Source organism: Podarcis gaigeae (genome assembly GCF_964106915.1).
Source record: "Podarcis gaigeae genome assembly, chromosome: 10".
Classification (NCBI taxonomy): domain Eukaryota; kingdom Metazoa; phylum Chordata; class Lepidosauria; order Squamata; family Lacertidae; genus Podarcis; species Podarcis gaigeae.
Genome location: NC_139686.1, coordinates 66,530,884 through 66,547,769, shown reverse-complemented (window position 1 = coordinate 66,547,769; position 16,886 = coordinate 66,530,884). Strand labels below are relative to the sequence as shown.

At 43.6% G+C, this 16,886-nt stretch overlaps 1 protein-coding gene across 2 annotated transcripts in view; it reads left to right on the top strand.

The window, feature by feature from the left end:
- Positions 1-9,483: 9,483 nt before the first annotated feature.
- Positions 9,484-16,886, top strand: part of LOC310826576 (uncharacterized protein) — a 56,800-nt gene continuing 49,397 nt past the window's right edge. For both annotated transcript variants that reach the window (XM_083701694.1, XM_083701695.1), the window contains exons 1-3: positions 9,484-9,575; positions 10,133-10,188; positions 10,472-10,599. In XM_083701694.1, coding sequence (XP_083557820.1) covers positions 10,576-10,599 — 24 coding nt within the window. In that variant the 5' untranslated portion in view covers positions 9,484-9,575; positions 10,133-10,188; positions 10,472-10,575. The remainder of the gene's footprint in view (positions 9,576-10,132; positions 10,189-10,471; positions 10,600-16,886) is intronic.

Below are 16,886 nucleotides of genomic sequence, written 5' to 3'. Positions count from 1 at the left end.
GAACTGCTAAAACTATAAGGGTAGACCAAGGTTTAAACAAACTGGTCTGTCAGAGTCATGTCCAGTTTCAGCCTTAAATTCAGTTCTCTACATTCCTGCAGCAATCTGCAAGCTTTTTTTAAAAAAATTAATAATAATAGAAATTCATCCACATTTTACTGCAGATTTCTCATCATGTGCCTAATGTACCCATTTCTGCCATTCCCCTAGTATAGTGCATCTTCAGTTATTGTCACAAAGTACATGTGCGTTTTTTATGCATGTGTTTTTGTACATATTTTGTACACATTGGCTGGAGTACCACGCTGCAAAATTCAGAGACGTGCCCTTTTCAAAGGAAGGCTGTGTTTTGGTTTGCATAGCATTTGAGGAAGTGTGGATTTGGTTCTCCTTTAAAAGTGAACTTAATCAAATCTCTCTCCTTCATTCCTTGCTGTGCTCCTAGCAAGAATTTTGAAGGGGATTGCTTAAACCTTCACCTCCATGTTTTGCTTCCTGAAAAATAGCTGGCAACCTGACCTCTTGGTGGCTCTGTTTAATACTCGTATCCACCGCTGGGTAGGGTTTTTGCTGTTATTATTATTATTATTATTATTACAGTGATACCTCAGGTTACATATGCTTCAGGTTACATACGCTTCAGGTTACAGACTCCGCTAACCCAGAAATATAGCTTTGCTTCAGGATGAGAAAAGAAATCTGCTCTGGCGGTGCGGCAGCAGCAGGAGGCCCCATTAGCGAAAGTGGTGCTTCAGGTTAAGAACAGTTTCAGGTTAAGAACGGACCTCCGGAACGAATTAAGTATTTAACCCGAGGTACCACTGTATTCTTTAGATATTCTTCTTCTTTAGAAGACATCTGTAGGCAGCCCTGTATAGGGAAGTTTTTTAATGTTTCGTGTATTACTATGTTTCTGTATATACTGGAAGCCACTGGGGAAACCCAGTCAGATGGGTGGAGTACAAATAATAAAGTTGTTGTTGTTGTTGTTATGGTTTGAAAAACTGCACAAAGGGCACAACAAATTCCAGCCATTGCAGCCTCCCCCATTGCTGTGTCTCCACACAGAAGGAAGGTTTCACCTCTAGAATTTCTTCTTGGCATGCAATTGTTTAAAGAGCAGGCGTCTCAAGTGGAACAACGCTACCTGTGTGAAAGTGAGCTTTTGCTTTCAAACCTCCAGACTTCAACACAATGTTTCCCACTCAGTTTTGTCTCTGCTTCACCTTGAGAGGAAGCAGATACGCAAAGATTGCCGCCGAACTAAAGTAAAAGATGAGGGACTGTCAAGGCAGCAAAGCAGGTGTCAGCGTTGAGAATGTATTGCCAGAAAACGCTGTTGTTTTAAGTGACAAGTTCTTTTGAGGCATCATATTGAATGATCTGGAAAACCTGCTTTATCTCTGACAATTACACCATCCCCCCCCTTTTCTCCCCCTTACCTTTTCCTCACCGCTTGCCTTTCAAACAATTTGGCGTCTTCCCAGATTCCTCCGCAGGAGCCTCTTTCCTTCCTCAATCTGTGTGTGCAGGGGACTTATGATAATGCAGTGAAAATTCACCAGCGATTCATGGAACGAGCCGTACATTCAAATCTCCTGATGTTTCCACTTCAAGCACTGATAACTTCTTTCCTTATTTTTCCTCCTCCACCTTTCTCCCCCCCCCCCATTTTAATGAGTCTCATTTCAGTCTTTTGTGTTAAATTGTAAAAGATTTGCCTCTCAAAAGGAAGCCATTAATAGTGCTATTGTGCGACCCCAGGAAGACCTGCCACGCTTCGGTTCTATGAATAGAAAACGCAGAAATCGAGCGAGGTCCCCAAGCTTTTCGTTCCCAAAGGTAGATTGCTTCATTTATGGCCCGAGCCCAAGATTGGAAGCCACAGTTTTTTCAACATGCTAGTGACTGACTGCAAGAGTAACAGGAATCATGTAGGTTCAACATGTAGCAATGACAATAACTTTACACATTATAGTGGTACCTCAGAAGTTGAATGGAATCCATTCTGGAAATCCGTTCGACTTCCAAAATGTTCGGAACCCAAAGTGCGGCTTCCAATTGGCTGCAGGAGCTTTTGCAGTTGCACGTTGCACGTTTGGGTTCCAAAGAACGTTTGCAAACCAGAACACTCACTTCCGGGTTTGCGGCATTCGGGAGCCAAAACGTATGACTCTCAAGGCGGTCGGGATCCAAGGTACGACTGTACTTGGAGACCTTCCAGACAGAATTTTATCATGCATTCATGTTGGTTTGTGCTCACGATGGGGTGGATATAAATAATCTTGCTTTCAACACTGCTTGCACCTGCAAAAGTATTGGGGTGGACATACTGCTTTATTACACTTTCTGGGACTCCACATTTAAATTCTTATTCACACACCTCCTTGCTGGCCCTAGTAGGACCAACTTGGCCAGTTAGCCCTGGTGATCTTTCACTGTCTTTTGACTGCCCCCCCCCCCGCCGAAAAATGATCCCTGAATTTTTGAATTTTATTGATATTGATGCTGCATTATATGTTGTATACTATGCTGTTTTATGCTGTTTTAAAGTTGCATTTTAATCAATGTTTTATATTTGCTGTTAGCCGCCATGAGCCCAGTTTTTAAACTGGGAAGGGTGGGGTATAAATAAAATTTTATTATTGTTATTATTTCCGATCAGTGCATATGCTGTAGCTTCTTGCTAAAATCATGTAACTTTTCATAATGCAAATGTTAGGTGGGTGGGTTGCACCTCCAGATGGCAATAACGCTGCGTCAAAGCATCACAGACTTACCTCTAAGTAAATATGCATAGGATTGTGTTATTAATATGTTGTTCAATTGCTGCTGAATGTGTAGAGGATGGTGTTGATACAGTGGTACCTCGGATTAAGAACTTAATTCATTCTGGAGGTCTGTTCTTAACCTGAAACTGTTCTTAATCTGAGGTACCACTTTAGCTAATGGGGCCTACAACTGCCGCCACGCCACCGCTGCACAATTTCTATTCTCATCCTGAAGCAAAGTTCTTAACCTGAGGTACTATTTCTGGGTTAGCGGAGTCTGTAACCTGAAGCATTTGTAACCTGAAGCATCTGTAACCCGAGGTACCACTGTACAAGGTTAGGTAATGTATCTGAAAAGACCCATAAGATCAAGTTGTCAATTATGGATATGCCCATCCTTTGGTTTATGTCAACTCTTGCAGCTTTGCCAAAGATGGAATTTGCCTATATTAAGAAGAAACTCAAGACGACTATGTTAAACTACCAAATCAGTGCTGCTTCTAATAAACTCGACATAATTCTTCATTTCCACAGCAATAATGGCTCCATAAAGACTATTGAATCATTTCTCATTCTGAATCAGTGTTCATTCTCTTCCAGCTCTGTAACCAATCATACAATTTACTTATTGAAATTTCTGCTGTACTAGACAATGTACAAAATACATTTTGTGTGTGTGTGTGGAAGAGCAAATATGCCTGTGCTTGCAACTTTAAATGAATAATCTCTTACTTCTCCTAAGTCTCTTACTTCTCCTTCCTTCCCTACAAAAATGTGGCCTTTAATAAAGGGGAAGAACAAACAAAGGCACAGAAGATTCAGTTATTCACAGTATTGTTTAGATTAGGTCTATGGAGATGCTTTCTGAGAGAGGCATCTGGGCTGTTTCCTCCATATGTATAAATCAGGAGCAACCAGAACTTAATGGGAGCCAAGATTTGGCTTTGGGATACCATTCCCTCCAACATTCCTCAGATGAAAATGGGACAATTCTCACTCCTCCCCAACCCTCATTTTTTGGTCATGTCCTCCGAACATTTCCTATCAGAAGAAGGGCGAGTGCCAGCAACAACACACCAACGGGACACGGCACACACACCTCCCACCGTCCTGAGAAACCCCCAATCCCAATTGTATTTTAGTTTATTCTTTGGTAGATTTACAGAAATTAAAAAGACTCACATAAATAAGTAATTTTTAGAAAGAGCCAAGATTATTTCCCCCCAAATTATTTCTATTAATTTTCCAAATTATTACAAATCTAACCAAATTACTTAAATTTAATACAATTTCTTAAAATCAGGTTTCCCGCTCCTGTTGCAAACATATGTTGACTATTTCTTCCTATAGCTGCATCATCTCTTGTTTAATGTCCAGTTGTCATCCTTCACTAGTTGTTGTCCATTCTTGCAGCTGACCACATTTTTTTCCTCCTTACAAACAGCACCTCTGTTACATCTTATAAATATAAATCCATTTCACGTGTGTAGTCCTTCATATACATTGTTGTTTCAGACCTGGTGTGCTGGGAGAATTCATTACTATCTTCCCTTGTTCAGTTCTTTGCAGTGTTTATTTGGATGGGACAAGGGCTCATTCCATTCCTTCCACTGTTTACTGACTAGCGCAGGGATTGGCAACCTAAGGCCCATGGGCTGGAAGCGGCTCACGGAGGCAATTTAAGTGACCCACGAGCCACCCCCGAACCGAGCCACTCGCTCAACGAGCCTCCATGCGCTGCGCCAAATCAGCGCAGAGTGGCGCGGGGACTCTCCCGCGGCTCCGGAAATAGCTTCTGCGCATGCCCAGATGCCGGAAATCGTGTCTGCGCATGTCCAGGGTTGCTGGTAATTTCTTCTGCGCTTTCCCAGACGCCAAAAAATCACTTCTGCGCAGGTGCATTTTTCAGCGTCTGGGCAAGCACAGAAGCAATTTCTGGCTCCATGGACATGCGCAGATGTAATTTCTGGTGTCGTGCTGCGCCAGTCCGGCCCATGGAAGATCTCTGCGGGAGTAATCCGGCCCATGCCCAGTAAGCCTTGCTGACCCCTGGACTAGCGTACGAGCTGCGGCCATAAATAACTCACATGTCCAGTCTCCGCCATTAAAATTCTACTCCGGAGTTCTTCCTCGGCACACAGTTGAAAGCAAAATCTCTTCTCAAATTCGGCCTCTTGCCAGATCGAAAGAGCCAAGATTTAAAAAACATTTTAAAAAATAAATCAAAGACTCTTTGCGCTCCGATCCACTTTTTTTTCTTCCTGCCCTCTGCCTGCCCCTCAGAACCAGTGGGCCATGCAGGGTTGGGCCTCAGCAGTGGCAGCCTCTGCTCCTCCTTGCCTGCTCTCCAGCAGCCGCTACCAGCTGCCCAGGGGAAGAGGCCCACAGCAGTGGCCACAGTGAGGCCACGCCGGAGAATGCTGCCGCACGGCCACCACCAGTCATCCTCCTCTCTGAGCTTGTTGGCGGTGCCTCTGGCAGGGGAAATATTTGTTTATTTACTTTATTTTGTATGCCATCCTTCACCACAAGATCCCAGGGACATTCCGGGATCAAATCAGAAACCAGGATTGCTTTCTCAGTTCTGGGACTGTCCCTGCAAAATTGGGACACTTGGAGGTTATGGGATACATGGGGTCAAGAAACACCCCTGGAGATGTCCAGAGCATATTTCTCACTGCAATGTTCCTGGAAATCTACCTTCTCACTGCTCCTTACTGTGTAGCCAGCTACATTTTATCAGTTTCTTGCTATTCTCCTAATAGATTGGTGTTGGAAATAGTTGGTGATTATCTGGCAATATTTGAATATATGTTTTTAAGTTGGTCAGATCCCAGTGAACCCTATGCAAGTCTGATCTTTTGTTGACCCTTTTTGGTTTCCTCATGTGACAGGAAGCACCTCTCTTTCTCAATGTGCATCGTTTTCCCCAGCAATATGAATAGCAGAAGGACCATATGTTGAAATAAAAGAAGCTTGTCCGTATTATTCCCTCTGTGATAGCTAATCTGCCTACCCTTTCCAATGCTCTCTCTCTCTCATAGTTTTATATTCTGCTAATTACTTCCAGGCCTTTAGGGGGTTGTCATGAAGACGTACAAAGTGTTGATAGCTTAACTGTTAATTAATGTGGTAGAATAACGGTTGAGGTGAAGCACTGAACTGTCAGAAAGAAGAGGTTAAGTTGGGTGCATAAAAGCCACAAGAAGGTAAAGACGGGAAAGTTATCACTCCTGATTTATGGCTTCATCTTAAGAAAAATTAACAGCACTGCCCGATTTCAAACATGAAGCACCAAAAATGCCTAAGCTCATCACACAATTGCTTCCTAAATGAGGGTACTGACTTCAGCATTTGCACAGGAAGTTGGAAACCAAGTAGTTTTTGGTAAACCGTAATTCCCTAGGGCAACAGGTAAGGATGGAAGGAAATGTCAATTGTGGTTCTCTTAATTTCTATCCCCCCCAATTTTAAATTCAGGTTTCCACATTTCTACAGGAATTTGCAGTTTTGACTAACAGACAGATTTTTAATAAAATAATAATAATAATAATATAATCAATAGCAACAATATTTATTATTCTACTAATAGAAATGACTCAAAGCAACACATAATACATTTTCACAAATAAATTCATCTTTATGCATGCTTTCTCCTAATGTATACATTTTTGGGAACATTATTTCGCTAGAGGAGTACATCGCAAAATTCAAATATGTACAAAAGTGGAAGGATGGCTGTGTTTCAGTTCTCACATTGTTTTGGAAGGTGTGGATTCAATGGATTTGGCTTTAAATGCCAACCAAATCAAATCCCTCCCCCATCCTTAGCAGCCAGAGAGTCTCGCTGAAGTTGTTGGACTGCAATTCCCATCATTCTTGACCATTGTCCCTGCTGTCTGGGACTGATGGGAGCAGGAGTCCAACAACATCAGAATAGCTACCGGTTTCCCACTCTTGCCCCACCAGGAAGTGATAGCAAGTGGGATTCGTCACCCTTTTGAATCATGGAATTTTAATGTTCCGAGTGTCATGAACTGGCAGCACACCCAGGAAGGGGAAGAGGGGGCTGGAGATTTGGAGCTACTCAGTGGACATCAGAGAACATCAAAGGGTTAGCTGACAGTTCATGGGAACCAGGGGAAGTGGACACATCACCAGAACCGGAAGTGCCCCCTTCTTCACAAAAATGACAGTCTCTGAGGCAACGTGAACAGCAGGAACTACACTTTAAGAGACAGAGACAGCCCAGCTTACTAGCTGATCAGGGAAGATCATGGGACTCGCTAGGTCTGGGAGGAGGTTTGTGGTCACTAAGCTGGACTGAACTCAGGGCAGGTGAAGATCATATGCTTCATTAAGGAGAGAGACACAGCTACTCAGCTGGAGCAAGCTCAGGTGCATTCAATAAGATTGGGAGGAATAAAAACAGAAGGAAGGCAGAGTCTGGTCAACATTCACCGTTGATGGACCATGGCTTGACTGTTTTGGGATCTCCACCAGACTGTGGTTCCAACCCTGGATCTTATTCAGAGACGGGAACCTGGCCTTAAGGTTTGAATTTGAACCTTTCTCATTGCATTGGACCTGAACTTGCACTCAGCCATTAGAATATCTGATTCCTCTCCACTGTTGTCTTTGGGACTGTGGTCAATACAACTTCCTACTTGGTGCACATGGCAAGCAGCATAGCCTATTGGGAGTAAACTTTGGGTATGCTGGGGCTCAGGACACCAAGAGACCTTGGAGGTTATCTGGTCCAGCAGACCTGTGGTCCTCCTGATGTTATTTGTTATTTGATTACAAGCCCCATGCTGGCTGATGTTATTTGTTATTTGATTACAAGCCCCATGCTGGCTGGGGCTGATAGGAGCTGGAGACCTATAACATCAGAGTGGGGCACAGTTTCCTGAGTTAGACCTGGGATGTGTAGTTATGCTATGTCATGCACATATGAGCAGCAAAAAAGGTGGGAGGGGGTTGGAAGGTTTTCTGTATTTTTCATTCTCTGTTCCTGACAACTTACCAAGAGGGGAAAATTCTGTCAGGCCAGCAAAATACTATCTGCCAAGCATCCCTAAATTCTCCCTATTGCAGTAGCTCTTTGTTTTCACATTTCCTCCCAAAATCCCAGGTCAATATTCAAGATGTCAGCAATTAGAACATATGGTTATAAGGAGCAATTTAAAAAGATCCACATACACCCCTTATTGTTCAGTCCAACAGTGGGTGCAATGATAACAGATATGGGGAAAGAGGGGGATCTGAAGAACATAAGAATTGCTTGAAACCCCAAAGAGCAGGATATCATCATCCCAGGAGCAATGTGGAGTTCTACTCATAGTCTGTTCTGTCCATAACTGTTAGTCATGCTATCGCCATGAAGTCCATTTGCTGAAAAAGCCATTTGTGCTAGTTGCCATCTTAATCTGAAGCGTTGGAGAAAATCTGCTCGTTTGGCTTCTCGCATGTAACAGAAGAATGTGTGGGAAGTATAATTGAGGGCAGGAGAATGTGACGGAGCACGGCTAGGATGGGGAACCTGTGGCCCTCCAGATGTGGAATAATGGAGATCTCGCTAAGTTTAGGCAAGTGGTGGGGAACCTAGGGGCCTCCAAAAGTTACTGGGCAGAACCAGTGGTCAAGGGTGATGGAAACTGCAGTCCAGTAACAGAAGAGGCACAGGTTACCCAACCCTGGAATAATGGACTGAGTCAGGGTGAGTAACAAGAGCAGAAAGTCAGTTGAGAAGGATAGTAAAAGGGTGAGATAGTTGGAAAGAGGAGACAGCTGAGGAAAGAGAGAAGGACCGGTACAAAGCTGAGAGGTAGAATTTCTTTGAGGAGTCGGGTTAGAATAGGACATATAAGACAGAAGTATGTGTTGTTCCTTATCAAACAGCGCTTTTTCTTGTCGTCATTTCCCATAACAATTTAAATTTGTGAATGTGTTTTGGTCTGGCTGGATTCTTGGAACAAATATATCTCATTCCACATGCTATTGGGACTTACCACATATTATGCTGGGGTTCCGGTTGTGATTTACACAAACATATAGAGGGAAAGTCCTACTGCGCATTGTAAATCAGTGAGTGGTGGCAGCAAATTATCTTGGTTGAGGGAGTCAGGACTCAGTAGACCAACCTAGTGACCGGACTTACCAGTAACCACTAGGAAGTCAAATATTATAGGGACCCCTGGAGTAAGATCATAATAAGGTATTAGCAAAAGCAGATTTCTTTGTCCTTCTGTTTGTTAACATCTCCTTTTAAGTAGCCCTGGTCACTTAAGCAAGGTTCATAATGTGACCCAAAGACCAAGTTCATTGCTTTCATTAACTGACGCCCAGGCTGTGCACACCTTTTAAAGAACATTACTTCTCCACAAAGAGTATCGGTATCAAACTTTATTTTGGTCACAGACCAGCATGTGGATATAAAACATACAGATAAAAGGGGGGGGGGGGGCCTGCCAAGTGCCCAGGGTGGCATAGAGCTGCTCCTCCTGGCGCCACATGCAGGCAAAACAGGGCGGCTGCGCTGCCATTGTCCTGCATGCTCCACTTTTGGGGGCAGCAGAGGCTTTTTGGAGGGGGATTGGGGCCCGAAGGGGGTGCACGGGACAGGCAGCGGCCTTGGCAGGCCTCCCCAATGGCCCAGAAACTCGGCCTATGTGAAGAAATTGAGACTAGGCCTTGCCTTGGCCCCGCCCCCAACCCAACTGGCCAATCGGCTGCATCCAGCAGGTGAGGCGAAGGCAAGGCAAGGCCTAGTCTACTTGGCCTAGTCTCATTTTCCTCACACAGGCCAACTTCTGTTGTTTTTTTAAAAAAGATATTTATTAAAATTTCAAAGGTTTTACAAAAAACAATAATAAAAACAAAACACAAACAGAAAAAAATAACAGATATAGAAAAGTACAAAACTAAAAACAATTTAAAAAACAAGTAAAATTTCATTCCCTTATTTTCTTATAACTTACTTCCCAGACCTCCTCATACCTCCCCTTTTTGTATTCCAGTTCTAATTATTAATTCAGCAAATCCTCACCATTGATTTTCATTTAATTTTCAACCTTTCTTTTCTTTTTTCCCCCCTCCAATTTACTTAATCATTACAGCTGAGAACCACTTAATTTCTAAACCAACATCATTCTAACATTCATTAATTTTGCAATATTTCCCAAGATAATCCTTAAACTTCTTCCAATCTTCTTCCGCAGTCTCTCTTCCCTGGTCTCGGATTCTGCCAGTCATTTCTGCCAGTCCCATATAGCCTATCACCTTCATCTGCCATTCTTCCAAAGTGGGTAGATCTTGTGTCTTCCAATACTTTGCGATGAGTATTCTTGCTGCTGACACAGGCCAACTTCTGGGACCCAGGAAGCCCAGCGCTGGGTCCCAAACCACCTCTCAGAGGGTAGGGCAGTAATTGTTCTTGATAATTTTGTCGCCCACCCCCCTCCGCAATGGCACCCGGGGCAGACTGCCCCCCCTTCGTTCGCCCCTGAAGGCAGACTGGATTCTCCGGATATTTCCCTTTTCTTTCCCATGAAACAACAATCACACCATCTTGCAAACGGTTAAAAAAACAAGATTTGCTCACTCAGAATACTGGTGCGAGTGCAGCAGGCTTAAAATGGTAATTCAGTTACCAAGACCTACCTTAATACTGGTTTTTTATTTATTATTATTATTATTAGATTTTCCACCTTAATACAGTATAAAATGGGGTCTGAGGACTGGCATGCAGATTCTTCTTCACATTTCTGGTTTGGTGATCCGATGAAGAAGAGGAAGAGAAGAAATGGGCTGGGATGTGCCCAGGCAGGTAAAGAGAATATATCTGTCACAGAGTTCTCTCTAGCAAATTTACAAGAAAATTCCTATCATGTGCCTATCGAGCAAAACACGAATCGTTGGTTTGTCTGCATTGTAAATATCCCACAATATCTACATGCTTCTGGGAAGATTAAGATTGTGAGCAACTGGGTTCTTTGCAGTACCCCCAGCTGCTTTGGGGGGGGGGAGAGAAAAGATTTTTAAAATAATTAAAAGGGATGAAAGGGTGAAAGGGGGCAGATCTTGGGTTGGCACAAAAGACCAGGATTTAGCCTTTCTGGGCCCTTATGGTTGCCCCTCTCTGAAGACAATTTCCTTTCTAAAGCTTAGGGAAAGCCTATCTCTGGCTGGCTTGGGAGCTATCAAATTGTATGTGGGAACTATTGCATATAATCCATTTCACTAATAAATAATACAGAGCTCCACATGGTTCTCCAGAATGAATTATGCTGTAGTATCAGAAGCTATTTCCCCAAAGGTCATTTAACAAACTGTTGAAATAAGCATCTGCAGCCGAGTGGATGAATTTCATGCAATTTGCAGTTGCACAAATACGAATTAGAGTTGTTTGTCAAAGGGACTGGCTATTCAGAAACGGGCTATTCAGAAACGATTTGTGAATCTGAAAAGCAGGGATTGCTTTTGGTCTAAGTTAAGGAAATCATTGAAAACCAGCGGCCACCTCTTGCAGGATCTGCGCATGGGGAAATGCATAGAGCATGATCTGGTTCACATGAAGCACTTTTAAATCTCACCAATTTCCATGGGGGACTGTAAGAGCTTCAACTTGGCTAAGGCAATGGTTTTGTACAACAGATTTCCTTTCCGGGGACAGTCCTGGATTTAAAGAAGCCGCCCTGGTTTCTTACTTGATCCTAGACTTTTCCACAGGATGTCCCTATTTTCATCTGAGAAATGTTGGAGAGTATGGAGTTATCCGACCCCTGAGCCATCTAATGGCAGCCGTCTATACGGAAATTTGTTAATGGTCAATGTTTTATTATGCTTTTATGTATGCTGGAAGCTGCCCAGAGTGGCTGAGGCAACCCAGTCAAATGAGTGGGGTATAAACAGTAAAATTATTATTATTATTATTATTATTATTAATTAATTAAATAGGACATCCCTATTTTCATTGGAGGAGTGTTGGAGGGTATGGGTTTCTTTGGGAGTACTCAAACAAAAGAAGGTAAAGGACATGGGTGGCGCTGTGGTCTAAACCACTGAGCCTCTTGGACTTGCTGATCAGAAGGTCAGCAGTTTGAATCCCCCAAAGGAGTGAGTTCCTGTTGCTCTGTCCCAGCTCCTGCCAACCTAGCAGTTCAAAACCACACCAGTGCAAGTAGATAAATAGGCACCGCTGCGACAGGAAGGTAAACAGCGTTTTCACTCCATCTGGCTTCTGTCACGGTGTCCCGTTGCTCCAGAAATGGTTTAGTCATGCTGGCCACATGACCCAGAAAGCTGTCTGTGGACAAACACCGGCTCCCTCGGCCTGAAAGTGAGATGAATGCTGCAACCCCATAGTTGCCTTTGACTGGACTTAACCGTCCAGGTGTCCTTTACTCCCCCCCCCCCCTTACTCAAATCAGATTTTGCTAGTGCTTCCTTTGCCTTACAACATAGTTTTTGCATATAGAAATATATACAGTGGTACCTCGGGTTACATACGCTTCAGGTTACAGACTCCGCTAACACAGAAATAATGCTTCAGGTTAAGAACTTTGCTTCAGGATGAGAACAGAAATTGTGCTCCGGCGGCGCGGCAGCAGCGGGAGGCCCCATTAGCTAAAGTGGTGTTTCAGGTTAAGAACAGTTTCAGGTTAAGTACGGACCTCCGGAACGAATGAAGTACTTAACCCGAGGTACCACTGTATCATCTTCTTTGGCGATTACTCGTAGCCGAGTAAGATTGTCTTCCATAAACATGGTTTTAACAATGAGTCCGTAAGTGACGGTGGAGGCCAATTCTGGATCCACATGTCCTTCCACAGTGGGGTTTCCAGGCAGAAGTTGATCACGGTGTGGATTTGCCAAGCGTGCCTTCCTCTCAGCACGTTTCTCCCTTGCGTCCTGAATTCGAGTGTTTTCAAAGCCCGTGACACCTTTGGTAAAGGCTGTTCTCCAACTCGAGCGCTCGCAGGCCAGTGTTTCCCTGTGGTTTCTACATTTTTTTAAGATTTGCCTTGAGAGAGTCTTTAAATCTCTTTTGTTGACCACCAGCATTACACTTTCCATTTTTAAGTTTGGAATAGAGTAGTTGCTTTGGAATACGACAATCAGGCATTCGCACAACATCACCAGTCCAACAAAGTTGATGTTGAAGCATCATTGCTTCAACACTGGTGATCTTTGCTTCTTCCAATACACTGATATTAGTTCGCCTGTCTTCCCAAGTGATGTGTAAAGGTTTTCGGAGACACTATTGATGGAATCTTTCAAGGAGTTGGAGAAGGCGTTTATAAGTGGTCCATGTTTCACAAGCATATAGTATACCCTGAGGTGCATATATAGAAATATCTATATATACCCTGAAGAAATTTGCCTTTTTGGTGTAGGGATCAAAAAATCGTCAAGAACCAAAAAATGCCACTGGCCTCTTTATGTAACAGAAGGTGCATTGTCACAGAAATGACATCTGTAGTGTATCAAATTCCAAGCCACTGCCTAATGTGTCATTAACATTCAGATGCCTGCATTGTGTAGTCTTTTAGAAACGGGGGCGAGGGGGGGCTGAAACGATCCAATCTTTAAGGCTACATTTGGAGCACAGTGCTCTGTAATAACTTGAGCTTTTCAAAACCCCTTTCCCCACTCAGTCAAAAGAGGGTGGTGAAGGCTGTTGTTTGAGCCACAGCTGCTCTGATATTTTCAGAAAAATGAAAAGTGCCATTATGGTTAAAATGCTGTGAGATCAGCATTCTTTTCCCCCATGCACACACTCACATCCCCATTGTACATTTCAGGTTTTTTTATATATAAGGTCTGCTCTGTTTTCCTGGCTAGTAATTATATAGGATTGCCAGGTGACTCAAATTTTAATGGGTTTTCTTTCCTCGTGTTTACTCCTCACTTGGTTTAGGTTTAAGTTACAGGGAAAACATTCGAAACAATGGAAATTAAAATAAAACAATGGAAAGTAAAATAATTTTCAGGAACACAACAGTTCCTGGTTGTTACACCGTGCTTTGCTTTGCTCACAGCAACTAGCCTTATGGTACAAAAGGCAAAATGAGGTATAAATTTGAGAATAAGGACTAAGAAATAAGGAGCAGTCAACTATGCATGTGTGTGTGTGTATGCGCATGGTGTTTGGGTGGTTTGTCGCAGCCTTTTCTGTTCTGCTGCCAACCAGATGTTTTTGATTCCAACTTCCAGCAACCCCAGTCACTATGGTCATGATGGGAGTGGATTTCCAAGCAGCTGGATGGCACCAAACTAGGAAGGCAGGGAGAGGTGGATTTTCCCATTGATCAAGTGAAATCGCGTACCCAAAATCTTGTCCCCACCTTATCATCACTTCTTTAATCTGTTCTTCTTTAAGTTCCCATTCAAGTAATAAATTATACATTTTTGACAAATTAATTTGGAATTATTTAGAAGTTCTAGCTTGAGTTTTGATTCTTTATGAAAGCCAATTTTATTATCGGGATTAAATTTATCATATAGTTGATGATATTGTAACCAAGTAGTATAAACCTGTTGGAGTTCTTCATACGGTTTCAATTTTAATTGTCCTTGTTCTTCTTTTAAAAGTTGTTTATACGTAACTCCAATTTTTTTCATGTTTTTCTTTTTATTGAGATAATTTCAGATTCAATTGTTTTTGCCTCATCTCCAAAAGGGCTATATTGTCCAACATCTCTTCTTGCGTTTTATTAATTTCTATGACCTCTCCTCCAACCCGTTCTGTCTCCCTCTTTGTCTCCTTCAATTCTTTCTGTGTGCGTTTCATTGAGTCTTCCACAGCCTTGGATCTCACTGCAAGTTCTTTTACTTTGCCTGACAATTCCCCCACGACTGCTTCTAGTTTTTTATCTAATGTTTCCTGTACCTTCAATAATATTTTCTCCATATATTGTTCATTCCGCTTAAATTCTTTCCTTATTTCCACCATTAAACTTTCCTAGTCTCTGATCTCCTTCCCCTCCTTCCCTTTCTCCTGCCTAGAGGGGTGTCTTTCCCCTGGGGTGCCTATTCCCTTTTCCTCATTTTTCCCAGACATGATGTTTATTTTGCCCCAAAATACTGTTTGGGTCTTAAATTGTTTTGTGTAATTTTTTGACAACCTCCAGGGGTCGTAAGTCCAATCTTTCTATTTTTAGGTCAAATTCCCTCCCGTCCCACACAATGGCAGCAAACAAAGAAAGTTACTTTCGTTTTCCTTGTCTATTACACCGTCGCGTCCAAAGAAAGCCCACAGGAAACAAAGAGCAGAAAAACCAAACTGCTGTATATGAGGAATAATAATAATAACAATAAAAATAAATAAAAATAAATTTTATTTATACCCCGCCCTCCCCAGCCAAGGAAGGACCGGGGCAGCTAACAGCCAATAATAAAAGCAAGTTGAATGAATACAACTGAAAAAAACAAGATATAAATACATTAAAACATTAAAAGGAAGATATTTGTAATCCAATTTGCATTATTCTTTTTCCGCCGGCTTAATCCACTGGTGACTCTGAAAAGCGCCACAAACTCCAGCAACAATAGCGAACAGGGTTTCCAATGTCTTCCTCCTCACGAAAGGATGCTGGTAAGGGGGTGAATTTTATAAGTCCCAGCGCCAAAATCTCCTTCTCCAACACTGTCTTAAAATCCCCCAACAAAGTCCGCTGATCGGCTTAGTCCACTGAAAGCCTCAAGAAAACGCCACGTACTCCAAAAGCAATAAGGAACGGGCTTTCCGGTGTCTTCCTCCTCACAAAGTAATTCCTTGCTCCTCCTGCAACCTTCCGCCATATGCCATCTTCTCCCAGCTGCCGGGACGGACTCCCTTTCTGTGCCCTGCAGTTCTCCGAATTTTAATAAGTTCACTTTTGATGCAATGGTCCAATAGACTCCGCCAATTCCAATTCCAATTTGTTTTTAATTTTTGAAAGCTCGCTGCTTTCATTAGAAGCCTGAGACTGTGCAGCGCGGGGTTAGAGCTGCTCCCCTTCGTGCCCGCCGTTCGATCCCATCTCCGGGTTTATTCAAGATCTTCGACAATGATGTCTTCTGGAAGAGAATGAAAAAGAGAGACTGAATTAACAGCCTCTCTCAACAACGCCTGCCAAACAATACCCAAACCCAAGGGTCCAAGCACCTCAGCTTTTGTAGCTGGAGTCAGGGCTCTGCCTACTGAGGTGAAGTGAAAAAGGCCTGCAGGGCACAGCAAGAAGGCCTGGGAGGTCTTTCTCAGGAATGAACCATAAGGCTACTAAGTGAAAAGTCCCCAGGGTGTGGAGATTGGTTTACCTTCTTTGGGTGCTGGATGAACACGGGACCGGTGTCGGGCCATTGCCTTCTGCAGAGGAAAGAGAAAGCTGGATGAGACGCCTTTTGTGACACTACAAAACCCACCATTGACAGGTGCAAGGGAGCCCACAAGCAGGCCCAAGCCAGGAAAGAGTGGCCTCCCTCAGGCTTGGGCCCAATCCCTTGCCCCAGAGGACCTCCATGGGCCCTGCAGCCTCCTGGGCAGAGGTGGAAGGGCAGCACCAGGGAAGAGGGCAGGACATGCCTCTGGCATCATCCTGACACCCCAGGAACCCATGCCACTGCAGAACTGGGGGCAGAGAGCACAGTCAGCGGGCAGAGGGTCTGGGGATCCACTCCCTCCTCTTTTGTTTCCCCCAGTACTAACCTCAAGTTCTGGGAAGATCTGGGATAGCTTTCTTACAACTGCAACAAGAGAAGGACATTTGTTCGTCCCTTTGCAGCTTCCAAGATTGTTGCAATAATCTTCTCCTTGATTTCCCTGCTTCTACACTCCTCCTACAGGGGTACCAAACCCCAGGCCTTGGGGGCCAATCTTGGCCTGCAGCCCCCCCCAAATGCGGCTCAAAAGAGAATGTGGCCCTCTAGCTGACCACTGTCCCCTAGCCCTGTCCTATCAGCTGCCTTGGCCTCCTGCCAGATCCAGCAGTCTGGCTCTTTCGACTTTTTTTTCTTACTAGCTTTCCCTCCCCCACAAATCCTATACCGTGAGCTGCCCCCCTAGCCTATTCCTGCCCTGCCCTTCCGAAAATGGCGCGGGGGTTTTTACTTCCTCACCTGGAGTCTCAGAAG